The 26,993-nt window shown below is 34.6% G+C and overlaps 1 protein-coding gene across 17 annotated transcripts in view; it reads left to right on the top strand.

Annotated features, from left to right (window-relative positions):
• The window catches only part of AKAP9 (A-kinase anchoring protein 9), a 150,368-nt gene that overhangs the window by 112,529 nt on the left and 10,846 nt on the right, over positions 1-26,993 (top strand). For 15 of the 17 annotated variants that reach the window (XM_082471645.1, XM_082471643.1, XM_082471644.1 and 12 more), the window contains 17 exons: positions 718-950; positions 1,898-2,017; positions 3,907-4,083; positions 5,050-5,154; positions 9,534-9,686; positions 10,063-10,242; positions 11,266-12,315; positions 14,116-14,256; positions 14,674-15,162; positions 15,583-15,646; positions 15,736-15,857; positions 16,439-16,630; positions 16,904-17,092; positions 20,332-20,476; positions 23,439-23,658; positions 24,771-24,921; positions 26,307-26,975. In XM_082471645.1, the coding sequence (XP_082327771.1) occupies positions 718-950; positions 1,898-2,017; positions 3,907-4,083; positions 5,050-5,154; positions 9,534-9,686; positions 10,063-10,242; positions 11,266-12,315; positions 14,116-14,256; positions 14,674-15,162; positions 15,583-15,646; positions 15,736-15,857; positions 16,439-16,630; positions 16,904-17,092; positions 20,332-20,476; positions 23,439-23,658; positions 24,771-24,921; positions 26,307-26,975 (4,400 nt within the window). The remainder of the gene's footprint in view (positions 1-717; positions 951-1,897; positions 2,018-3,906; positions 4,084-5,049; positions 5,155-9,533; positions 9,687-10,062; positions 10,243-11,265; positions 12,316-14,115; positions 14,257-14,673; positions 15,163-15,582; positions 15,647-15,735; positions 15,858-16,438; positions 16,631-16,903; positions 17,093-20,331; positions 20,477-23,438; positions 23,659-24,770; positions 24,922-26,306; positions 26,976-26,993) is intronic. The other 2 variants (XM_082471651.1, XM_082471641.1) reach the window with 2 other exon arrangements.

Here is a 26,993-nt window from a genome sequence, read left to right as displayed (position 1 = left end):
TCAGTACTGTTACTATCCCCAGTTTACATATAAGGAAATTGAAGGACATCATGTTAAGTGCCGCAGAGACAAGTGGCAGTTAGGATGTGAACCCACAGTCTTTGCTCTTAAGCACCACACCACACTACCTCTCATACTTGTCAATTTTCGCGTGATACACGTACATGTGAGTATGCAAGACTAAGTCAGGAATGTGGATCTAATAAGGAGTAAGGCTAACAGGAAATTCTGATTCTAGTTGTATTTCTTTTCTGTAACTCTTACTTGCCTTGGTTAAAGGTCTACAGTATTTGATCTCTGTGTGTATTGTGTATGCATATAAAAATGACTTTATGGGTTTAAATGAATTGATTTTTGCCTGAAGTGAGTTGTTTCTGTGCTTGAATTTGGTTAGACTTTGCTCTTTTCCATATAGTGAAAGTGGATTTTGAGGGGGTCATTTGCTATGCTCTTTTCACAAAAATACTGTTTTTAGTGACAGGACATATTCTTTTTGTTAATTCTGTACAATTTTATTGATACTAGCTTGCTTACTTATGTAGAAATATGTTATTTTGATATTTTCATAAGAGTATTTTCCTTTTTTACATGTGTTTGAAGTAAAACTTGGCTCCTTTATTTCATGAAGTTAAAATTTGAATACAGTTATGGGTGGTTTCACTATCATAACATCATTAATTGTGATTTAATGTAGTATATTTTTGCACTTATAAACAGAATTACTACAGGAGACAGAAAAACTGATGAAGGAAAAACTGGAGGTACAGTGTCAAGCTGAAAAAGTACGTGATGACCTTCAAAAACAAGTGAAAGCTCTAGAAATAGATGTCGAGGAACAAGTCAGTAGATTTATAGAGCTGGAACAGGAAAAAAATGCTGAACTAATGGATTTAAGACAGCAAAACCAAGCACTGGAAAAGCAGTTAGAAAAAATGAGAAAATTTTTAGATGTAAGTATTCTCAACATTAATATTAATTTTCTCAGTGGAATGCTACTTGCTGCTCTTCTAGGCTGTGGATTTTAAATTATGGAGAGACTCTTAAATTCTAATATTTCCATCTATATGTGTCATCTACTAATTAATTGAAAAGTACTATTTCGAGTAAAAATTCTAGTAATTTTTACTGTGCAGCTTTCAGAATTAAAAGCAGTACAGGCAGATTATGAGTAAGCCCTACCAGTTAGCCTTTCCAAATTCATAGTTAAGAAGTTTGTCCTAGTCTTTTTCTTAACCAATAGCCAAAGCAAGTTAGGATCCTAAAAGCTAATTGGCCACCACTGTTTAACCCATAAAAGATACACACACAGGTAACAAGTGTGCCCTGGAAGCAAAGGACTGGAACAATTGTCATGCTGTCATTACTCTCTTCCAAAAAGCTATTAAGTCTCTAATTTCACATGGATTTTCTTCTTTAGGATTTCACTTAAGCCGTGTGTTATCTTCACAGATCAGAGAATAAGATTCTTACACATTTTATAATTTTAGGTGTAAAACCGAGATTAAAATGAAAGAAATTGATTTACTACATAATTTGTTCTACTTTTTTTTGTTTAATGACTAAATTAATAGTGAAATTCCTCCTTTCTTCCAAAAAAGTAAATTCATTTTAAGAAGAACATATTTATTTCATTCTGTGTTTAACATTACTTGAATTTTTAAAAGTGTTGTGCTTCAGATAACATTTAAATGCTTATTAAATTTTTGTTAAAGAGCCGTAATAGGTTATGTACCATACAACAAATGTTATCTTTTTAAACCTTTTTGGTTTGGGGTATTCCCATGATCATCAGTTGTTCGTCTTCAAACAAAACTGTGCCTACAATTAAAGGGAAGTAAGGGAAATAATAGCTTCAATAAATATTATTTCTTCAGTTACTATTATTATTAAACTTCAGGAGCAAGCCATTGATAGAGAACACGAGAGAGATGTATTCCAACAGGAAATACAGAAACTAGAACAGCAACTTAAGGTCGTACCTCGATTCCAGCCTATCAGTGAACATCAAACTAGAGAGGTAAGAATTTTACTGATACTGTCTACCATACAATAATTTGTCTATTATGTGTAAAATAAGATGCATATAATAAAAAACTTAAAAGGAGTTCTTTCTATTGTATATAAATCTTCAAAATCAGAAACTTAAATATTACTTCAATATTGAGAAGGTTCTTGAAACCCTAAAAATTCCAAGGAAGTATAAAATACCTATAAACTCATTGTAATAAAATGTTATTTACATTCTCATTTAATAGAAGGAAACTAATGTAGAACAGCCTTATCTATTGGAGCAGTAGAAAAGTTATCAGTCCCCACAGAGTTTATAGTTACTCATCTTGTTCCTAACATTTTTAGATTTTGAAAAGTAGCTGTGTGTTCGTTGACACTCAAAAGAATATTTAAGCTCTAGAACTTCCTGTCATTTCCTACTATTTGTTTTCTTATATTTAAAAAGAGTGAGCTGCCTCATTCATGAAACTTCAAGAAACTAACAAGGATGTGTGTATTTGATATTCTTCCAAATCATTGATCCATTTGTTTTCTCCTTACTTTGCCAGATCTGAGTCCCCAGCTTCTGATTTTTTCAGGATCAAAAAAAAAAAAACCTAACTGTAACAGTATATTGTACCATTTTGCTATACCTCCTTTATTGTCTTTTCCTTTGACCTCACTTCAAACTTAGTCCACCTTTTATTGTTAAAGTTTCTCCTCAGGCTTTATTACTGTCATCCTTGAACCTGTAATTGTAGGTAAGCTTGCATTTCTTCTAAAGTTTTGAGGAATAAGTGCCATTTTTAGATAATTTCCTGAAAGTATCTCACTGAAATAAGGTAGAATTCCTTTTTTTCTTACCATCACATTTCTTTTTCTTTTTTTTTTTTTTAATTATTTATTTATTTATTTATTTATTTTGGCTGTGTTGGGTCTTCGTTTCTGTGCGAGGGCTTCCTCCAGTTGTGGCAAGCGGGGGCCACTCTTCATCGCGGTGCGCGGGCCTCTCACTGTCGCGGCTTCTCCTGTTGCGGAGCACAGGCTCCAGACGCGCAGGCTCAGTAATTGTGGCTCACGGGCCCAGTTGCTCCGCGGCATGTGGGATCCTCCCAGACCAGGGCTCGAACCCGTGTCCCCTGCATTGGCAGGCAGACTCCCAACCACTGCGCCACCAGGGAAGCCCCATTTCTTTTTTTTAAATAAGCTTTCTCTCTTCACTTGATTAGAACTAATATCACAAACTATCTTATTGATCCTTGCTGTATCCTTCCATCACAGAGCCATTCACTTGAATGGTGCTGCATAGCAGAATCACTTAGGGAAACTTTCAGGGTGCACAAATCCCTCTCAACACCTGGCATTCTCATCTCTATTCTGGGCTGGTGAAATCTGTAAGCTGCAAAGCTTTCCAAGTGACTGTATTAAAGGTCCCCAATTCCCTACCATCCCTGTGGTATTTAGAACCATTGTATTATTATATGTATCGCTATAACCATTTGTGGAAAGAAAAACATAATCCATGAAAGTTTTTTAGGTCATCTTATCTCACATATAAATGTAAGTCAGTACTCTGTAAACTTGTTTTCTTTGTTAGGTTTTGGTGTGGCTGTGCCATTAGAGCTTGTAGTGCAACATTATTCAAAAATGTATTGTTGCTCCTCCTAGCTAGAGAAACTCTTAGTCTTAAGAGAACTTTTTTAAAAGGTTTGGTGAAAGCAATATTATTTCTGTTTTACTAGTACTGCTTAGATGTATCAACTCAGAAAACATTGCTGTAGTTGGAGACAATAGCGCTATCCTTATCAAAAATAAAATTAGCATAGCATCTAAAAATCCTTTTTGAAATGAAGATAGATATATTATTAACATGCTTACATTTTTTAATATTACAGTTTTTGCTTATTATATTTCCAGGTTGAACAGTTAACAAATCATCTGAAAGAAAAAACAGACAAGTGCAGTGAGCTTTTGCTCTCTAAAGAGCAGCTTCAGAGGGATATACAGGAGCGTAATGAAGAAATTGAGAAACTGGAGTTCAGAGTAAGGGAATTGGAGCAAGCCTTACTCATGAGTACGGACAGTTTTCAAAAGGTGTGACATTTTCTTTGGGTTAATTTTATCAAGTGTTTTAGTACAGATTACTCTTACATGAAGTTACATGAACATCAGTTTTTTAAAATTAAAAAAATCACTGACGATGCTTTGTTATTATTGCATAATGTATATATCTTTATGTCTTCACTGACATCATAACCATTTCTGTTTATTCTTTTTTTTTTTTTTTTTTTTTTTTATTTATGGCTGTGTTGGGTCTTCGTTTCTGTGCGAGGGCTTTCTCTAGTTGCGGCAAGTGGGGGCCACTCTTCATCGCGGTGCGCGGGCCTCTCACTGTCGCGGCCTCTCTTGTTGTGGAGCACAGGCTCCAGACGCGCAGGCTCAGCAATTGTGGCTCACGGGCCTAGCTGCTCTGCGGCATGTGGGATCCTCCCAGACCAGGGCTCGAACCCGTGTCCCGTGCATTGGCAGGCAGATTCTCAACCACTGCGCCACCACGGAAGCCCCATTTCTGTTAATTCTTATCTCCAAATGTTCCTTGCATATCTGAGTCCTGATAAAGAAAGATTAATTAAACCAGAAGAATTAATTGCCCTTTTAACCATCAGTAAGTTTGTGATTGTAAAATAATAGTCAAGTGAAAAAGCTGTAGGCACCAGTTTAGGCTGATGCTTTACCCCAAACTAAGAAGCAATGAGATCTGTTCTGTTATGCTACAGAAAGCAAAAATGAATGAAAGAAGAGCAGGATAAGGAAATTGGGAGGGGAGCAGATGAGGGGATAGCCTTCATTTTATCTGAGAAATGAATTTTAAGATTGTCAAGCAATTCCTGTCTTAATTTGTATAAAATGCATTCAAGACTGAATGTTGTAACTTTTGATCATTCACTAATGTAGATTATCTACTTCTAATTAGAGAAATAGAATTGCTACTTCTCCAATTAAAATGGATAGTCAGGATTTAATGTCTGAAATTTTGAGAAAATTCTTATATATTTAAAGGTAGAGGACCGAAAACAGTTTGGATCTGTAGAAGCTAAAGCGGAATTGTCCCTAGAAATACAATTGCAGGCTGAGCGAGACGCCATAGACAGAAAGGAAAAAGAGGTAAGTTTATTTTTAATGACAAAGTGTGGCTTGAATTATTTTAGAAAATATCATTTGATTAGAATGAAGTTTATGGTCTAAAACCCAAGTTTAGAGTGTTTCTTAGCTTATTGCCTAAGTTGACCTTGGAAGACAGTAAACATTTGAACAAATAAACTGGAATGAAGAAGAGGGGACAAGTAAAAACGCTTGGACACGGGAGGAAGTTTTGAGGACAGAAAAGGTGGTTGGTTTGGTAGGTATGAATTCAATGAAGAGGAGAGTGGAGAGAGATAGTAGGGTTTGGGCACAAGGCGGTACCTTCCTCTTGACCTTACCATAGGCTTTGAATTACTGCTACTTTGCTGTGGGTTTTGGTTTTTTTTAAGTTGTATTGCCCTGGGAGATAATAGTGCCTTTTTACAGTGTGCTAAACATGTTCTTAAAACAAAAGGTTAATAATAAAGTAATTCTATAAAGTTCTTTTATGTTTTTCTACTCCCTCCCTTTCCAAAAAAAAAAAACCAGAAAATGCACTTTTAAAACAGCAGTACTTTCCAGTTCCTAATTATTTAAACCTTTGTCTACCGTTAGTTTTTGTAAAGCATATTGTACTGTATGTCGTCTAGCTATACCATATTTTAAATGTTTCAACATTTTTAATTACATTTTTATCTCTTTCCATATAATTTTCTCAGGACAGTTGATGTATTTTAAGAAATATTTATTGAATGTAAACAGTATATTAATGTTAATGAGTGCTTTGAAAAATAGAAGAATGATTTAGATGTCAGCTAAAACTATAGCTTGGAGAACTTTTAGTTTGGAGGAGGAAAAAGTCATCTATATAAGTGACTAATGGATCATTTCCATGAGAATGGTTATTTTCTCATTTTCACATAGTACTGACTAATGTTTATCTAAGAGATTCGTATTTATTTTGTTTTTTGGCTTTTATGTGAGAGACAGAGAACATTTTTGTTGATATGTAACCACTTCTGTGTGTTTCAAAAAGAATTAACATTTAAAGATTTACCTTACACTAAATAATCAGATAAATTGTCTGCTTTCTAAAAAGATGGAACTCCAAAACTGGTCGCAAAGGCAATGATAATTGATTATGGATAATTGATTAAGTTTACTAATTTTATATTTTTATTGTCATTTGAATTTTATTTAACGCTACTTAACACCTTAATTTCTTGAAGTAAGTATCCAATAACTGCCTACCATTTACTTAGAATCATAGTTGTTGGAACTACAAGAGGCCTTTGAGAGCTTCTGTCAACCAGCTCCCAGTTTTTACAGATGAAACAGAGGCAGACATGTTGAATGAGTAAAGAATTAAACTGATGGCTAATGTTGGTCTACTAATACTTGTCACTGTTATTCATGTTTGAATAACAGTGACAAGTATTTTGTCAGAACCCACTCACTCAGTAACTGGAGACTGAAAGATAGGAATGTAAAATTGAAACATATATCTTTTAATGTAAATAACTTCTTAAGCATTCTCTCCTGTACTAGGCAAATGTTTTCAGATATCTGACAGTATAAACATAAGATGTCTGTGTCATTATATCTGAGATACTTCCCACTACTCTCATAGCTGAAGTTTGTGTAAAACTTTTTTTTAAAGTTTATTACAGTATTTAGAAGTTCAAAATGAATAGAAAGAGAAGAAAACCTTAGAAGATAGGAATTTCAGGATGTATAAGAGGAGAATAATGTGGAGAGAAATAGAAGGAAGAATTTCTTTAAGAAAAAGATGCCTTCAATTAGGCTTTAGCTCTGTGAAGGTTTTAGCTCTTTATAGAGTTAAAGAGATCTAGCTTACAAATGGCAATAGTAAATAATAGTTAACTTTGTTGAAGTCTGTGCGAGAAAGTGCTAAGTATTTTAAACGCCTAATGTCATTAACCCTTGCACTCTCCCGGAGGATAGGTTCTGTTGATATTTCCACTTTACACATGAGTAAACCAGATCTTAAGAGAGGTTAAGGAACTTGCTCATGGTCACACAGTAAGTGGTTAAACAAGAATTCCTCCTCAATTTCTCTGATTCTGGAGCCCTGTGATGCTCTACTGCCAAAACATCCGGGCATGTTTTGCCCTGTTGGTGAGAAGTATTATAGACTGTCATTCAACATTTATTGAACTCCTATGTGTAGAACACCACTGTCCAATTGTAAAACCAGTACTGCTCTTCAAGGAATCTCCTATCTAACTAGGATATGTATACACACATATACATACATACATACATACATACACACACACACACACACACACATTTGAAAGAGAAGAATACTTAAAAGTAAACACAAATAGGTGCAAATTAATGTAATCCAAATAGTCTAGATATCATTTGGTAGCTAAATAGAGCAAGGTTAAACCAGAAAGCTACCATTCTATTTTTAGACCTTAATAATATTTTTCTGGTTTTTGGTTGTCATAGACTCAGTAATAAGACAGCAGGGACTGCAGCTAAAGTCTGGCTGAGTAAGAGGAGAGAATGCCTTACAGTGTCATTTTGGGAATTGAAGTCTCTGTTTTGATGCCTCAAGTTCAGCTACTTATGATGGGAATGTTAGTGCTTTAGACCAGTGCTTCTCAAACTTTAATGTGCATATGAATCCCCTGGGGATCTTGTTAAAATGAAGAATCTGATTCAGTAGGTCTGGGGTGGGGCTTGAGAATCTGTGCTTCTAACATGTTCCCAGGTGAGGCTACTTCTGCTCCAGGGACCACTCTTTGAATATTAAGGCTAAGAATTTGACCATAAACTGTTTTATCAAAAAAGAAAATAAGTATCAGGTGAGGCAGGGCAAGGCAGCAATTTTGAACTTAAATATCTATGTAAGTGTTGAAATAATACCTTGTCATCAAAAGTAGTCATAGAAGATAGGGATAAGTGTAAATACCATTATATTAGGTAACTTTGAAGAAGATACAATCATCACAATTTTCAACAAACTAACCTGATAATTATATATGCACAACTACTAACTATATTTAAGGTGTGCCTACTGAGTTTAATATCAGTGTTAAAGAAAATTATTTAAATATGTCTTAGACATCAGTTATTAGAAGCAGGATAAATGATAGTTAAGAATGTAAGCTTCCAGAGGTAAACTCCTGAGGTTCAAAAACTGGCTTCCACATACTAGCCTTGTGACTGCAGGTCAAGGTGCTCCTCTTTCAGTGACTCCCTTCCTCATCTCTGAAATGGAGATAATCCTAGTAAAGATCTCATAAAGTTGTTATAGGGTTTTTAAAAAAATAATACATATAAAGCATCTTATGCAGTGCCTAACAGTAAACTGTCTGTAAATGATGGCTATTGTTACTAATATCAGTATGATTTCTATTAATGAAATATTAGGCTAAATGATTCTGAAGGTCTTTGCCTTGCTAATGCTAAGATATGATTCTGATTACGTATCGGTGTGTAATCAGAATATGCCCCCTTTCAAGTTCTAAGGTAATAAATGATTTATATGTACTTTCTGAGCCAGTTGCCACTAAATGCTGCTCTTGTGTCTTAGGTTGCTTTTAATGCAACAATTTTGATCATTAGGTAAATACACACTTGAAAATCCATTCATTAAAAATGTATTAAGAAGCTACAAAGCATTGAGCTAAATGACTGTTCCTCTCCTCAACCAAACCCAAATATTAAACCAAACTCTTAATATTCATCATTAGTTTCAGTCTCTACGTAACCATCAAAGAGCAATTGCTTTACCATTAGTGGTAATCTGTGCTCAGAAATGAGCTGAATTTCAGTTGTCCTATATATAGGAACACTCTAATTTTCTCCTAAAATGGTTTTACTAACGTACTCTTTAAGTTTCTGTTATTTCAGACCTAAGGATCTCTTGCTCTCAGCATCTACCTCTGCTTTCTTCTGCTCAAATAAGGCACGTGGCTGCCAAACCTTTCATTGGGTTAAGTATTAATATGGACTAAATTGAGCTAATCTCACTTGGTGGCTAAAATAACTGACCTAATTCTACAGCTTTCTTGAGCATTTTTGATAGCAGTTAATTTAACGTAAAATAAGATCTAAAATGTGGACTCTTTTCCTTCCTCCCATGACTCTTTTATGCTTTATCAGAGGATAATTTTAGGTAGGAAGTGGATCCTTGTATCCTTCCTCTGAAGGTCTCGTCTTTGCTTTGGGCAGGATGGTTTAAAGGTATTTAGTTTGAAAATGTCTAGAAACCACACAGTTAAATCTATCTGGCTTAGAGAAACCCCTTTCCTTTATTCTCATGGCTCACGTGTTTTAAGCATATATACTATAGAGCCAGTACAGCACTCTTCATTCTCTCTTGACAAATAAACATTTGTATGAACAGTTTTTTCTCTTTCCCTTTGATAATTTTGGTATCAAAGATCACAAACTTAGAAGAACAGTTAGAACAGTTCAGAGAAGAACTGGAAAATAAGAATGAAGAAGTCCAGCAACTACATATGCAATTAGAAATACAGAAAAAGGAATCTACCACCCGCCTACAAGAACTTGAACAAGAAAACAAATTATTTAAGGTAATTACTTAAGGAAAACTTTGCCTCTGAATAATTCATTGTTTTGGTCTTGTGTAGTAGTTGTGGTATTAAGCATTTGCTAAATCCAGCTGCTAAATAATACTTAAAAGAGGAACATTAGCTGCAGATGGATTTGTATGGAATTTATCTTCAAGCCAACATAAACATTTGAATTCATCAGAAATGAAAAATGTTGGAGACCTTTATCAAAACATTTTAAGAATTATTGATTTACAATAATTATATAATAGCTCTGATTTTTTTTTTTTCATTTGTATGTTTTAGATGCTATAGTTTGGTAAGAGTTAATTGACAGAATGTTCCGAAAATCACGTGTAATGCCCTATCCAACTGGGATGGTTATTTTTGTTCCTAGGATGAAATGGAGAAACTGGGATTTGCCATAAAGCAAGCTGATCCTATCTCTACCCAGGACCAACATGTACTATTTGGGAAATTTGCTCAGATAATGCAGGAAAAAGAGGTAGAAATTGACCAATTGAATGAGCAAATTACAAAACTTCAGCATCAACTTGAAATTACAACAGATAACAAGGTACACTAATTTAAAATTATTACATGAAATTATTTAAACTAGAATTTTATTTTTATTTTTTATTGAAGTATAGTTGATTTACAATATTTTGTTAGTTTCAGGTGTACAGCAAAGTGATCTAGTTTTTTTTTTTTTTTTCAGATTATTTTCCATTATAGTTTATTACAAAATATTAAACAGAGTTCCCTGTGTTATAAAGTAAATCTTTGTTCTTTATCTATTTTATGTATAGTAATTTGTGCTGCTATGCACATTGGGGTGCATGTATCTTTTCAAATTAAAATTTTTTGTCTTTTGTGGATACATGCCCGGGAGCAGGATTGCTGGATCATATAGTAGCTCTGTTTTCAGTTTTTTAAGGAACCTCCATACTGTTTTCCATAGTGGCTAAGCTAGAATTTTAAAGGGCAAGATGGTTATTTTTCAGTTTCTTTGTGAATGTAAAAATCAAGTAAAACTTAAATTCTCTTTTACCCATTAATTTTAATTTAATGAGACATACTGGTTTAACAAGCTATGTATATGTTTATCCCTTCCTAATATTGTCAAAGATTTTTGATGTTTTATAGGGAGTCTCTGGTGACTCAGATTTCATCCTATCACTCTAACCAAATCTATTAAAAATTCTTCTATTTTGTGTGAGTTAAATAAGATAATGACATTTGAGCACTGTTTTAGAATTTTATTTCAGTACTTTATCCTGTTAGAGACTGTTACATTTCAATACTGCATCCTTTTCGATTAGATTGTATTGATATTGACTATTTTACTTATAGGAAATCAGCTATTAAATGCCTAAATCACTTTACGTTTAATGACTTTCTGAATGAAGTTCTAAATAAGGTCCTTGTTTGATGTGATGGAGGACTGTTGGTCTGTATTAAAATTAATTTAGGATGTCTGAGAAGTAAATTATTTTTGTGTGTGTGATCAACACTTTAAGATCCTGCCCTAAAATAAAATAAAATTCCCTAAATATAAATACATATTTATTGTATATGTTACTTTTTTGTTAACTAATAGGTTATTGAAGAAAAAAATGAACTAATAAGGGATCTTGAAACCCAGATAGAATGTTTGATGAGTGATCAAGAACGTGTGAAGAAAAATAGAGAAGAAGAAATTGAGCAGCTCAATGAAGTGATTGAAAAGCTTCAACAGGAATTGGCAAATATTGAACAGAAGGCATCAGTGGTTACTAATTCTCTCCCAGAAGAAGCAGATAGTTTAAAACATCAGTTGGATATAGTAATAGCTGAAAAACTGGCTTTGGAACAGCAAGTAGAAACCACTAATGAAGAAATGGCCTTGACAAAAAGTGTACTTAAAGAAACCAATTTAAAAATGAACCAGCTAACACAAGAATTATGTAGCTTAAAGAGAGAATATGAAAATACGGAAGAAGTCCATCGTATACCAGAGAGAAGTGTTAACATGGCTGTGGATGATCTGAGCAGACACAAACCTGGACTAGAAGTAGTCCTCACTGAGGGTGCTCGTAAACCCCTAGAACATCCGACTTACCTCAGATCTTTTGAAGAAAACAGCAGAGTTCCCATAAGCAGTTTGGAAACACAGGTGCTACAACTTGAGAGCACTGTGAGTGCAAAGGACTTGGAACTTACCCAATGTCATAGACGAATAAAGGACCTGCAGGAGCAAGGCCAGTCTGAAAAAGAAGCACTGAAAAAGAAGATGGCCAGCCTGCAAAATATACTTGAGGAAAAGGTGGCTGCTGCTCTTGTGAGTCAGGTCCAACTCGAAGCAGTTAAAGAATATGCAAAATTCTGTCAAGATAAACAAGCAGTTTCACCAGAACCTGGAGGAACAAATACACAGAATTTAAACCAACTAACAAAAAATGAGGTGGAGTCAAATGTGTCAGCACTGACCTTGAGAATATCAGAATTAGAAAGCCAGGTGGTTGAAATGCAGGTAGAAACTGCAGAAAAAAATGCTTTGGAAAAAGAAAAGAACCTACTAGAACTACAGAAGCTATTGGAGGACAAAGAGAAAAAACAGGGAAGCAAAGAAAGGAAAAGAAGCCCTCTAGGAGATTTTGAAGTTCTCAAGGTTAGTTTGTATTTGATTTTTTTCCACTTAAACACCCTAAGAAACTAACTCTCTTTTCCCTGTTCCTTAAACTTACTGCTAATTTATTAAATTAAATACAGTGTTCTTTACATCTAGCAATTCATATATAAAGGGTTTTTATAAAAAATGCTACCATTCCATACAGTCATTATTATCACCAGAACAATGGATACAAACTATATTTTGTGGTCGTAAAATCACAATATTTATTTCACTACCATAGTTGTTAAGTAGAGCAGTCAGAAGAAACTTGGAAATGTTAAGTATAGCAAATGTCCTCTGGAACTTGTGTGGGTTTTTTCCTTTTTCCTCTAACATGCATGTTAAGTGGTCATCATTCCTTTTAAGTAATGAAAATGTCAAAATATATTAGTGTTCTAGTGAATTAATGTATGAGTGGTAAGTCATTCACTTTTGCAGATTTTATACCTCATAATAGATTTCATCCTTTCACCCCTTTAAGCCTACTTATGTAAAGATCTGAAATCGCAGTTATTTCTTAGCATAGGATAGGACAGGTGTGAAAGGACTTTAATTTTCAAATTCTCACTTTATATATTTATAATTTTGAGAAGTTAATGTATAGTCCTATCTAAACACCAGAAATTAACTGATATATTAGGATTCTATAAATATTTATTTTGTAAAGGATAACAATTCTTTCCATTTACTAGGCTTTTTCCTCCTAGCTCACTGGAACTATATAAATTACTGTAAATGATATTTAAAATAGTAATGTGATGGGACTTTCCTGGTGGTCCAGTGGTTAAGAATCCACCTTCCAATTCAGGGGACACGGGTTCGAACCCTGGTCGGGGAACCAAGATGCCACAGGGCAACTAAGCCCGCACGTCGCAACTACTGAGCACATGAGCCACAACTACAGAGCCCATGTGCTCTGGAGCCCGCATGCTGCAACTACTGAACCCACGTGCCACAATTAGAGATAAACCCATGCACCGCAATGAGGAGCCCGTGCACCTCAACAAAAGATCCCGCATGCCGCAATGAAGATCCCGCCTGCCCCAACTAAGACCCAACACAGCCAAAAATAAAATAAATAAATAAAATAAAATGGTAATGTGACTTTCCATATATATAAAACTTCTAAAGTAACACCTGGTATCTTTTGAGGAAAGTGATATAAATATGAAACTTTTTTGAACGGGTAAACTGAAACTATTTTCATTAATTATAAAATTTTAGGATATGTTCTAATGACATGATTTACCTTTCATTCCCAGAAATATCATTCTTTTCTTACTGTCTCAAGAATATAAAATGGGGACTTCCCTGGTGGTCCACTGGTAAAGAATCCACCTTCCAATGCAGGGGATGTGGGTTCAATCCCTGGTTGGGGAACTAAGATCCTACATGCCGTGAGGCGACTAAGCCTGTGCGCCACAACTACAGAGCCCACGCACCCTGGAGCCTGCACGCCACAACTAGAGAAGAGAAAAAAAAACCAAAAAACCCGCATGCCACAACTAGAGAGAAGTCTGCGTGCCACACCGAAAGGTCCGGCATGCCTCAGCGAAGATCCCGTGTGCCTCAATGAAGACCCGATGCAGCCAAAAAAATAAAAATAAAGAAATAAGAAAGAATATAAAATGATGGTTGTGAAGAGTTTCCCTATTTGTTGAAAGAACATGGATCATTTTAACCCCTTTTATCTGATAAGCAGTCTTTCCTGAAAAAGCTTTATTGGAATGCACAAGTACCTTGAACTTGGCTTTGGTTTTTGAAAATAACGTGTTCATGTTTTCCACTGCCATTTAGACAACTACTGAGCTGATTCATACCAGTGAAGAAAATGAATTTTTTGGTCGATTTGAGACACTTACAGCTGAGTCAGCAGCTACCAAAGAAGAACTTGCCAATTATAAAGAGAAGGCAGAAAAACTTCAAGAAGAGCTTTTGGTAAAATAAGTAACATAGCTCCAATTTCTACCTATCTTAATTTTATTTCAAAGTGTGTATTCTCTTATATGAAAACAAACCCAGATCTATAACTTAACAGCTAGAACAAAATCTTTTGTAAATTTGATGAAAAGGTATTATATAGTTTCGTTACTGTCATCTTTCTTCTTTGGTTTTCCTTGGAATCTTTTTTAGGGGGATGCTTTTAATCTCTAGTCTGTTAATGAAAGAGGAGAAAGACATGTTAAAGAGTACTGTATATCCCCTGAGAACCAAAAGTAGAGGCTGATCAAATGATTTCACTTCTGTGGTAATCTGTGACTATACATATATGTGAATATAGATGAAAACTGTGAGTGTTTCTGAAATGTGATATTTTTAACTAAATGTTCTACTGTTCTATTCATTATGTTTTAGGTAAAAGAAACAAATATGGCATTTCTCCAGAAAGATTTAAGCCAAGTTAGGGATCAACTCAAAAAGGCAGAAGAGAAATTATCCCACTTCTTAGAAAAAGAAGATAATACCGAGGTACAAGAAAACAGAAAGTTCTGCACGTTAGAGCCACTTCCTATAAAAGTGGGTAAAAGCTCTGCATCACAGACAGATGGGACTCTCAGGGTCAACAGCAGCAATCAGACTCCACAAATTCTTGTTAGAAATGCAGGAATCCAAATTGATTTACGGAGTGAATGTTCATCAGAGGAAGTCACTGAAGTAATTAATCAGTTTACTGAAAAAATTGAGCAGATGCAAGAACTACATGCTGCTGAGATTCTGGATATGGAATCCAGACATATTTCAGAAACTGAAACCTTAAAGAGAGATCACTATGTTGCTGTTCAGTTACTGACAGAGGAATGTGGTACCTTGAAGTCAGTGATACAGTGTCTGAGATCTAAAGAGGTATTTGGTTTTCATAATGTGTTTTTTCAACATTCTATGATTTTTTTCCCCAGAAATCTATGTTTTTAAGAGACAAAGAAATTTGGGGCAATCTCTTTTTTATGATAAAATTACAATTTAAAATCTTTGCATTGTGTAGAGTCAAATAATAATGTTCCACAAAACTCCTGTGCAGATTTAGAACCCAATGTTATCATTTCTTAATTTAATAATGTCTCTTATTATTATGGTAATACCCATGAAGAAAAAAATTAAAGACTTACTGTAAACCATAGATATTTCATTTATTGTGAAAGGTGTGACATATTTAATTTTTTTTTTTTTTTGACAGCATTACAAAAGAACAAAACTATTCATTGGACCCTGTTTTTATTAAAGCAAAAAAATGTTATCTTCTTTTGTTTGTTTTTTTCTGATTAGGGCTCCTCAGTTCCTGAATTAACACATTCTGATGCTTACCAAACTAGAGAAATATGTTCCAGTGGTAAGTTATATAAATTTCTAGAATTTGTATAGTACTTGTTTAAAAAGAGTTTGTTTCTCTTTAATAGTCAATGGTTTTCTTTATTTTAGATTCTGGATCAGACTGGGGTCAGGGAATTTATCTTACACAAAGTCAGGGATTTGACACAGCATCAGAAGGCCGAGGAGAAGAAGGTGAAAGTTCAACAGATTCATTTCCAAAGAAAATAAAGGTACTAAAAGGCAGACATCTTTTAGTAAAACTTTCTATATTGAACAAAGCAGTTTATTAGAAGTTAGGATAGAAGATCTATACTATAGTAAGATCTCTCTGAAGAGAGAATTGCATAGCTAGAAGGAACCTTGGGGCTCTAGTTTTATTTCTGTGTTCTGCAGATAATAAAGTACAGTATATTTAATAGTTATTTGTATAAAGATTTTTTTTTAATTTCTATTCCTAATATTTTTGTTTGCCAAAATTATTAAAGCAGTCTCAAAGACTAGAACTTATCTCCTACATATTTCTTTTGGTCAAATTAGTGCCTAATAATTAAATCCAAGAAGAGCACATTAGGTATATGTGGAACTTAGAGATGAGAGCTACACAGTCATAGGCTGTCTTCTGGGATTGGCTTACCCCTCCATAGGAAGGAGGCATTCAGTAATGGTAGGCTGGTGTTTCCTTTCTGCAGTGGCTTTTCTAAATCAGTCTAACTGGGATAAAACTATGTTAAAATTTGTTTCTCTTTTTGTGTCTGACTTTGCAGTCTTTGAAAAAATGTCCTAATTCTGGCTTTTGGGTTATGGTTTCTAGGGATTACTGAGAGCTGTCCATAATGAAGGCATGCAGGTGCTCTCTCTTACTGAGTCTCCCTATAGTGACGGAGAAGACCATCCTGTTCAGCAAGCTTCAGAATCTTGGCTAGAAGAGAGAAGAGCTTACCTCAGTACAATCTCATCTCTTAAGGATTTGATTACCAAAATGCAAGTGCAAAGGGAAGCCAAGGTACTCAAAGAATATTACGCATCTAAAGAGCTTTATATGATTTTTATCAATCATAAGTCACTTTACAAAATAAATTGTCTTTTATGACGTATTTTCACATGAATTTCTATGTACTGTTTAAATGCCCCAAGTTGCACACTTGAAAATAAATCTGTATTCTCTTAGGCTTCTAATACTGATTTTGGTTAGTAGACAGGTATCATTTTTAGAACAGTTCTTAAACATGCTTATTTGAAAACTAACTTTTGTTTTTTATACTTCTGTTTTTTGTAGGTTTATGATAGTTCTCAATCTCATGAGAGCTCCTCTGACTGGCGAGGTGAACTTCTGCTTGCTCTTCAGCAGGTTTTCTTAAAGGAGCACGGTGTTTTACTAGCTGCATTTCAGACCGAGCTGACAGCTCTAGGTACTAGAGATGCAGTTGAATTATTAAACTGTTTGGAACAGAGAATACAAGAACAGGTATCAAAATGAAACTTTAAATAAAACTTTAAAACAAAGAATGCTTTTTAATAGAAATGAGAAAATGAGCTATTGATTAGTTTTAGAGTAAGTCTGAAGGTTAAAATTTTAACAGGAACCACTAAGAATATTTAGGAGAAAAATTATTACCTTAAATGTTTTGTCTTATGTTAGAAAATAAGAAAGACTAAAAATTAATGAGCTAATCATCCAACTTGGGAAGTTAGAAAAAGAGTAACAAAATAAGTCCAGAGAAAATAGAAGGAATAAAATACCATCAGTTCTCACTATTTGCAGTAGTTAGATTCCGTAAAGCTGCTGTGAATGTTGAGCCATCGCCACCAGGGGAAATACGGGGTGGGGTAGGCTTCTGTGAGCACCTGGTGATGACATTTTTGTCAACCAGTCAGTACAGAATCTCGTTTTATGTGTGTTTCTGTTTAAAGACACCCTATTTACTATGTATTGTTGAATCATTAACATTGAACTCATGGCCAACAGCATTATAACTTAAACCTAAACAAAGATTTTCTAACACATGCATTTTCTCTGTAATGTATCTTTCAGCCTTCTTATGCTTAGGCATACTAGACAGTACTTCATATCTATGCTTGGGGACCATTTTAAACAGCAAAATCACCAATAAAAAGCACAAAAGTATCAAAAATACAGCACTAAATAGATGGCAAAAAGGACACTTGTTTATAGTATAAGAGATGAAAGAAGGCGGCAGAGTGTCACTTTGTTCGACTTCAGCTAGGAACATGCACATGTGGCAATTTAAATTTTTTGCTGCTCTGTGCACATGTAGGAGATTAGTAACCATAAGAGCACCGCCAAGTATTGAATTTAGGGTTACAGATAAATTTTAATGAGTAGGCAAATTCTTAAATATGTAATCCACAAATAATGAGGCTCAACTGTAATAAGGAAAAAAAATTAGTGAAATGCATACACTTGTACAGTAGAGAGCATAAACACGTTGAAAGTTGATTCTTTGAAAGGTTAATAAAATAGAAACTTTTCTGGAGAATAGGTTAAGGAAAATGATAAAGCATACTTCTTTAAAAATTAGGAATAAAAATGGGATTATAACTAAAGATATGGCTGAGATATAAAAGTAATAGAATACTATGAATAATTTTACATCAATTCAAAAACTTTGGTGAAATGGGCAGATATTTGCTTATGAAAGCTCATTCAGATCCAGCATTCCACTCCTGGGTATATATCCCCAAAAAAAACACTAATTCAAAAAGATACATGCACTCCAAAGTTCATAGCAGCATTATTTACAATTACCAAGATACGGAAGCAGCCTAAATGTCCATCAACAAATGAATAGTTAAGGTGTGGTGTGTGTGTGTGGATGTATCTATGCTCCCATTGTAAGATGATTGGAGAAATGCCCTGTCTTTTTATTAGAAAGCTAGTATAACCCTGTTACCAAAATCAGACAAAGATAATACAGGAAAGAAACTTTATGGGCCTATTTTATTCATGAACATAGATGCAGAAATCCTAAACAAAATATTAACAAGCCAAATCCACCAATGCATATTTTTTAGAGACACAATCACCTTATACTTATCCAGGGATGCAAAGGTAGCATACCATTAAGAAAAATTCATGTGACTCATCACTTTAACAAATTAAAGGGTGAAAAACCCCAGTGATCATCTCAAGAGATACAGCGAACAAATGAATGAATGCATTTCATATTTTAAAACACCTTGAAACAAATAACAAACTAAAAATAAAAAGGAATTTCATGAACTATATAAAAGGTATATCTTGCAAGAACTACAGCAAGCATCATATCTGATAGTTAAATGTTAAAAACATTACTTAACAAAGGGTTAAGTAGTTTGCTCAACCTTGTCCTAAAGATCTAGCTAGCAAAGAAAAGGGAGAGAAATAAGTGTAGGAATAGGGAAGACCCCTCATCCACTTACATAGAAAACCAAAGAGGATCTACACACGTAGATTTTTTAAATCGATAGGAAAGTTTGGTTATGTTGTTGGATGTAAGATCAAGATGTAAAAATCTGATTTCTCAACAACAAACAAAATGTAATTTTATTTATGTATTTACTTTTGGCTGCACCACATGGCATATGGGATCGTAGTTCCCGGACCAGGGATCAAACCCACACCCCCTGCAGTGGAAGCATGGAGTTTTAACTGTTGGACCACCAGAGAAGTCCAAAATGTAATTTTAAAAATAATTATTTACAACAGCATTAAATGGACAAATTCCTAAAAGTATACAAACTACTAAAACTAACTCATGAAAAAATAGAAAATCTGAATAGATGTATAACAAAGAGTTAAATTAGTAATTTTAAAACTTCTCACAAAGTAAAGTTCAGGATCAGACGACTTCACTAGTTAATTCTACCAAATGTTGAAAGAAGAATTAATACCAGTTCTTCACAAACTCTTGCAAAATAAAGAAGGGAACACGTCCCAGCTCATTCTATGAGGACAATATTGCTCCGATTCTAAAGCCAGACAGAAATACCACAAGAAAAGAAATCTACAGACCAAATATCTAATGAGAATAAAACAACCAATGGAAAAATGGACAAGTGATATAGATATGTGCTCATGGAAGAAATAGAGTATCCAATAAATATATGAAAAGATGCTCAAATAAAATGTGCTATATAATTCATACTATGGAATCCTATATAACATTGAAAATGAGTGTGAAGTAGAGCTGTATGTGTATGTGTCAGGCAGGATGGTTCACCAACATGTTCGGTGAAAAAGGCAAATTAAACAACAATGAATCAGTATAATGCCATTTATATAAAGTTTTAAGACATGTAAAACAGAACTGTATATTTTTTAGGATATGTGTGTGTATGTAATGTAATATACAGAGTGCATGAAAATAACACCAGACTTAGAATTTGGTTATTTCTTGAGCAGATGGTGCAGAGGAGGATGTATTCAGGGAGTTGTACACAGGAGACTTCAGCTGTATAAGGGCTGTTTCTTAGGCTAAGTGCATGGGTGTTTATTATATTATTCATCATGTTTTATTGGGTGTTTAAAGAATTTTGAAATAAATGTGGAAACTATTATCTAAAGAGTAGATCCTAATGAGCAGGAAGAGAACATTAGTAACATCTTTCCAAAATTTTAGCATGTCATTCTTCTTCAGACTTCCTGGTTGTTAATTTTATTGTCTTTACAACTCTCTTGATTTTTTTTGTTTTTGTTTTTTACAGGGTATTGAATATCGAGCAGCCATGGAATGCCTCCAGAAAGCAGATAGAAGAAGTTTGTTAGCTGAAATTCAAGCACTGCATGCTCAGATGAATGGTAAGAAAATGACTCTGAAAAGAGAACAAGAGAATGATCAACCAAGCCAAGGTATGCTATATGACAGGCTCATGTGGTGACACAAATAGGTGAAACAACTTCACTTTATTATTATTCAGTTAAAACACATTTCTTCTTAGTCACATTTTCTTCTCATTCTCACATCAGGAAGTTAATCTACATTAATTACTCTAGGGATTAAAGGGGTGTCCAATTTGTTTCAAGAGATAACGTGTGTGTGTGTGTGTCTCGCTCTCTCTCTATATATATATGTATACACACACATATATATAATTTTTTTCTTTAATTTTTTTTAGAGTTGAAAAATATTTGTTTACATTAGGGTTCTCTGACCAGGCAAAAACTCATTCTCAGCTTTGGGAATGAAATAAAAAATGCTCAGTTATGCTGTGCCATCTAAGCTTATTGCTGCATCTTAAAAGCAACAGTTCTTGAATTTGGGAGGAGGAGGTAGTAGTGGAGGTAAGGGGGTTATTGCTCAGTCGCAAGAGAAAAAAATGCTGTGTGCACCAGACAGGCTGGTTAGGACATGCTTTAAAATAGCAAAGGACTTTGCTTTTATCTCCTGTAGAGGTTGAAATTGACTTTAGTTAGCTATGTGTGGAGACAGAATGATGGTTAACTCTTACAGAATAATCCAACAGACAGCAATTTTCTGACATATAAACAGATATATTTAAGTTAAAATGAATAAGCATTGCCTTGATCAGGTTGTTTCGCCCATTAAGTTCATTGTCTTTCTTTGTTTTGAAGCTCTATGTGAGGATAACCTAAAAGAAAAAGAAATCCTCAGTGGAAGTAACGATTTCTTTTTAATACCTTTTGTGTGTGTGTGAACTGTAACATACATACAAAAAAGTGCAAAATGCAAAAATATACAGTATAAAAACTATTAAATGAATACCTGTGGAAACCTCATCCATGTCAAGTATTCCAGAATTCCCCTTCTGCTACTCTGTAGTAATATAGAACACATCTTCCTCTGTGGTACCCTAGAGGTAACCATTGTCCTGATTTTTTAACTACCTATTTATATATTCCTAAACCACATAAGTTTAAGGTTTTTCTTGCTCTTGAACTTTATCACTCTGTATATATTTGCGTCTTGTCTCTTTCACCTCTCTATAACATTCTTCTAAGTTACCACATTTATCTCTAGTTCATTCATTTTTGTTACTGTATAGAATTCCCTTGTGTGAATATTTCACAATTTATATATCCATTCTGTGGTTGAACATTTAAGTTGTTTCTACTTTTTAGCTATTAAATTCAGTCTCTTCTGCACATTGTTATGCCACGTTTCTGATGCATACATGCGTGAGTCTTCTGGATACATACCCAGGAGTGGAATTGCTAGATCATAGAATACATATCATCAAATTTATTAGACAGTGCCAGACTGTTTTCCAAAGTGATCATATCAATTTGTGCACTTTCTAGCAGTACATGAAAGTTCTGTTGCTTCACATTTTTGCCAGAAGTTGATATTGTCAGCCTTTAGTTGCCAGTCTGGTGGGTATGCGGTGGATTGTTGTTGTGGTTTTAATTTACATTTCTCTAATAACTGAATTGGCTTATTTGTGGTATGATTATTGGCTAGCTGGATTTTTGCTTTTGTGGTATGCTTGTTCAAATCTTTTCACTTTTCAATAGAGGAATCTTAAATTGAGCTGCAGCTGGAAATCATTAGAGATTAAAATGAAATTTTTCATCATATCTAGTGAAGACACATACATGTCTTTGTCTTCATTTCTGTTTAATATAAAGGTAGAAACACCTATACTTTTGCCAATTTTGAAAGTTACACCAGTCTCACATTTGTCATGGAAAAGCTGAAGAATTTAAATATCTTTAAATATTTTAGAGAAAACAGGTATAATGAAGTTACAAATTAAATATATCCCTTATATTTAGACATAGGATTAATTGCAGATTATTTTTGGAGAATTTATTAGTATTATTTTACTTAATTAAATAGGACCCTGTTGAAAGCTTAGTTAGTATCACATAGATACATATTTATAAATGTAAATCCTTAGACTCTACTCTCTAAGAAATAGTTTTAAAAGCCTAAATTAACATGAATACTCTAAAGCCAATGTAATTCCTGTCTCCTGACATCAGTAATATGAATTGTAATAGGAAGTAATGAACTTTGATAAAATTTTTTAAGTTAAAAATACATTTATGATAGAATAGAGAAACAGAAGAACAGAGTAAAAATCACCCCTGGAATCTCCTAAATCCTAAACTAATGACTATTAAAACCCAGGATATATGTCTCCAGACATATTTCATTGTGCATATGTACATAAGTTAATATTTTTTATAAAAATGGATCCTGATGTATATATTTCATTACATTTTTTTCATTTATTATCCTTAGGGATTTAAATATTTCACTTTGTTTTCATTGTGACAGACATATAGCAAGGGTTCGGTATGTTTTTAAAGAAAAAACCATTATCCAAATTGGTGTTTGGACTTCCCACTTTTGTTATGATGAAGTGCCTAGGGACTGTCTGCAAAGGAGGGCTGAACAAAACAAGCAAGCAATGCTAATCATTGTAGTCAGAGTTACAGGGTGGGTGACTCCTGCAAGTACTTCGGCTATCAAAAACCATTGGAATTTTTTAGTGTGAGCTATCAAAATTCTGAATGAACTAATATAAGTTCCTATTTATAGTACTGTGTGAACACCTCAAGTTTTTTTTTTTTTTTAATTTCAAGTCTTGTATCCAGTAATGAATTGTTAAGTTTTTATCATCCTTATATATTTGTACAAAGTTCTGAAATCTTGACAATATAGCACTATGGGGAAAATATGCATATGCATGTATTTATATAAATTGCTAACTTGGGGGCTGTAATCTTTTCACATTTGCTTTGTAGTAATCTCTTAAATAACAAGTCAGTTATTATCAACAAAATATTTATAAGCCAAATATGAGTTGCTAGATCATATTTTAAATATTAATAATTTTTCATTTAGAACTCTTGGAATATAATATGCAGCAGAAGCAGTCTCAAATGCTGGAGATGCAAGTGGAGCTCAGCAGTGTGAAAGACAGAGCAACAGAACTGCAGGAACAACTGAGTTCTGAGAAAATGGTGGTTGCTGAACTGAAAAGTGAACTTGCACAAGCAAAATTGGAACTAGAAACAACACTCAAGGCACAGCATAAGCACCTAAAGGAATTAGAGGCATTCAGGTGTGCCAAGCTTCCTAATTATAAACCTGTATTAGTGAAGGACTTGGAGTAATTTTGTCACAGACATTGTGCAGATCTTACAAAAATGTAACATTGTATATAGTATTTAAATAACATGAAACTGTTACTTATAGGAAAAACTACAGTGGAAAGGAAGCATCCCAAATTTTTCCAAATGATAAACTCACGATTAGGTATTTTGGCATATTCTCTACGTGGCTTCAGTTCTGTTTGAGACTTGTTGTATAAGATACATAAATTTGACCTTCATTTTACGACCAAGTAATTTGTAGTGATATTTATGATCTCAATGGAATTCACGGTTTAGTTAGCTAAAATACGCAAAATTTTTTAAAGATAATGCTTGTAAAAAGGATAAATTTGTTGGTGTAAATACTGAGATATTCTGCTTGCCAAGGACACATTACAAGTATAGTCATTATTTTGAATTTTTTCACACACAAACCATGGTTCTTATGTTCAGTAGAAGTTAAAGGAAATTTTTATTCATATTACTTTGTAACAATAAATTGTTTACAATGGTAAATAATAACTAATAGTTGTATTACTAGAAACAGTTAATTTGACTGAACCACAGTCAAAAAATCTTTAATCTTTACATGGTTTATATTTTCCTATTTGCGAGTTTATTTTTTTATTATTATTATTTTTTAATTAATTTATTTTTGGCTGCATTGGGTCTTCGTTGCTGCACACAGGCTTTCTCTAGTTGCGGCGAGCGGGGGCTACTCTTCCTTGCAGTGCGCGGGCTTCTTATTGCGGTGGCTTCTCTTGTTGTGGAGCACAGGCTCTAGACACATGGGCTTCAGTAGTTGTGGCACGTGAGCTCAGTTGTGGCTCACGGGCTCTAGAGCGCAGGCTCAGTAGTTGTGGCGCACGGGCTTCGTTGCTCCGCGGCATGTGGGATCTTCCCGGACCAGGGATCGAACCCATGTCCCCTGCATTGGCAGGCAGATTCTTAACCACTGAGCCACCAGGGAAGCCCTACCCAGTTTATAATGTGCCGCCACTTTTCAGTGGAAGCTGTTCTCTCTCAATAATATACTTGGTCAAAGTAGTTCTATGAAAGTTCATTTGTCTCTGTGATTTAGGTTGGAAGTTAAAGATAAAACAGATGAAGTACATTTGCTTAATGACACATTAGCAAGTGAACAGAAAAAGTCCAGAGAGCTCCAGTGGGCTTTGGAGAAAGAGAAAGCCAAGCTGGGACGCAGTGAAGAGCGGGATAAAGAAGAACTTGAGGTATTGTTATCTTTGTCTTTAAATGTCTGTGAAAAAATCCACAGTGATAGAAGAGAGACGTTCCTCTTCCTATAATGTTGACCTTAGACTCATTATCAGGTATAATAAGTCATTCACTATGTGTTGAATATTATAATGTTATCTAAAGTATTATCAGGAATTGCTAATGGTATGATCCTTTTTTGTTTTGCTGCATCCAAGGATGCATAGAGACTGTTCTGCTACAGCATGTGTTTTAGGAATTTGAATTAGTGCATATATAATTTGATAAATATGGCAGTTGTGTCTTTTTAACGCAGAAGTAGTTTAGGTTCCTGTTTTCTCCTAGGGAAGGAGAGCAGTGATACTTTTCTGGCAGCAGGAGCCCTTGCTACTATATTTTAAGACGCTGGGCTCTCTCCCAGAGAGGCACACCCCACCTTGCACAGCTCACAGCTCAAAGCAGGTTGTAGTGCAGGCAGTGCCACTTTAACAGTTCCCCCTGGCTCGGAGCTCTTCTTCTATCCACATAATCCTGGTACTTGCTAGCTCTGTGCTAAAAAACTGGGTAGCCAGAATCCAGATTTTCCGCCCTGTTACTTTTGGTTTTTTTTTTTTTTTTTTTTAATGTCCACCATGGATGGTAGCCTCCAGGCACAGTGAGCTTTCTGCCTAGCAAGGACATGTTATTTCCTCAGGTATTGATTACTATTTTTTAATCATTACAAATTTTATAGGTTTTGAGTAGTTTGTCCCTAACCCTGCTCCCCTCCTAAGCCCTAGTATTTTTAGTTATGTGGTATGGTATTGGAAAATTCAAGGGTTTTCAGGAACTCCCATCACATTATATCAGAAATACTTTTATTTTCTTTTTTTTTTTAACTTTATTTATTTTATTTTATTTTTATTTTTGGCTGCATTGGATCTTCGTTGCTGTGCACGGGTTTTGTCTAGTTGCGGGGAGCGGGGGCTACTCTTCGTTGCGGTGCACGGGCCTCTCATTGCAGTGGCCTCTCGTTGCAGAGCACGGGCTCTAGGTGCACGGGCTTCAGTAGTTGTGGCTCGCGAGCTCTAGGGCGCAGGCTCAGTAGTTGTGGCACACGGGCTTAGTTGCTCCGTGGCATGTGGGATCTTCATATTTCTTAACCAGATATGATTAATGTTGGGAGAGAAAGTATTATGTAGCTTAGCTCTATTTTGTTGATGTTCTTTGATGAAAATCAACTGGCTGTCCAAATAATTACACTCTAACCACTGAAAATACAAGTTAGTAAATTGGATAATCAGTTCTTTTACCAGATACTATCAACTCAGTATTAATAAAGGCACAATTGTATACTTAATATTATTGAAAGTATTCTCAACAATATTAACATAAATTCTTAAATTCAACTTTCTCCTACAAGGATCTGAAATTTTCACTTGAGGGTCAGAAACAAAGGAATATTCAGCTAAATCAACTTTTGGAACAACAGAAACAACAACTAAATGAATCACAGCAGAAAATAGAATCACAAAGAGTGCTACATGATGCCCAGTTATCCGAAGAACGAGGTCGAAACTTGGAGCTTCAAGTACTTCTTGAATCTGAGAAAGTTCGAATTCGGGAAATGAGTAGTACCCTGGATAGGGAGCGGGAATTACATGCACAACTACAGAGCAGTGATGATAGTGGGCAGTCTCGGCCATCCTTACCCTCTGAGGACCTCCTTAAAGAGCTTCAGAAACAGCTAGAGGAGAAACACAGTCGCATAGTAGAATTGTTAAATGAGACTGAGAAATATAAACTGGATTCTTTGCAAACAAGACAGCAAATGGAAAAGGATAGGCAGGTTCACAGAAAGACGTTGCAGACAGAACAAGAGGCCAACACTGAGGGACAGAAAAAAATGCATGAGCTTCAGTCCAAAGTGGAAGATCTTCAGCGCCAACTGGAAGAGAAAAGGCAACAAGTTTATAAGTTAGACCTTGAAGGAAAACGACTGCAAGGAATTATGCAGGAATTCCAAAAGCAGGAACTAGAACGAGAAGAAAAACGAGAAAGTAGAAGAATTCTGTATCAGAATCTTAATGAGGTAAATTGACATTTTGTT

Source organism: Balaenoptera physalus (assembly GCF_965194825.1).
Source record: "Balaenoptera physalus genome assembly, chromosome: 8".
In the NCBI taxonomy this organism is placed as follows: Eukaryota; Metazoa; Chordata; class Mammalia; order Artiodactyla; family Balaenopteridae; genus Balaenoptera; species Balaenoptera physalus.
This window is presented reverse-complemented; position numbering and strand designations above follow the sequence as displayed.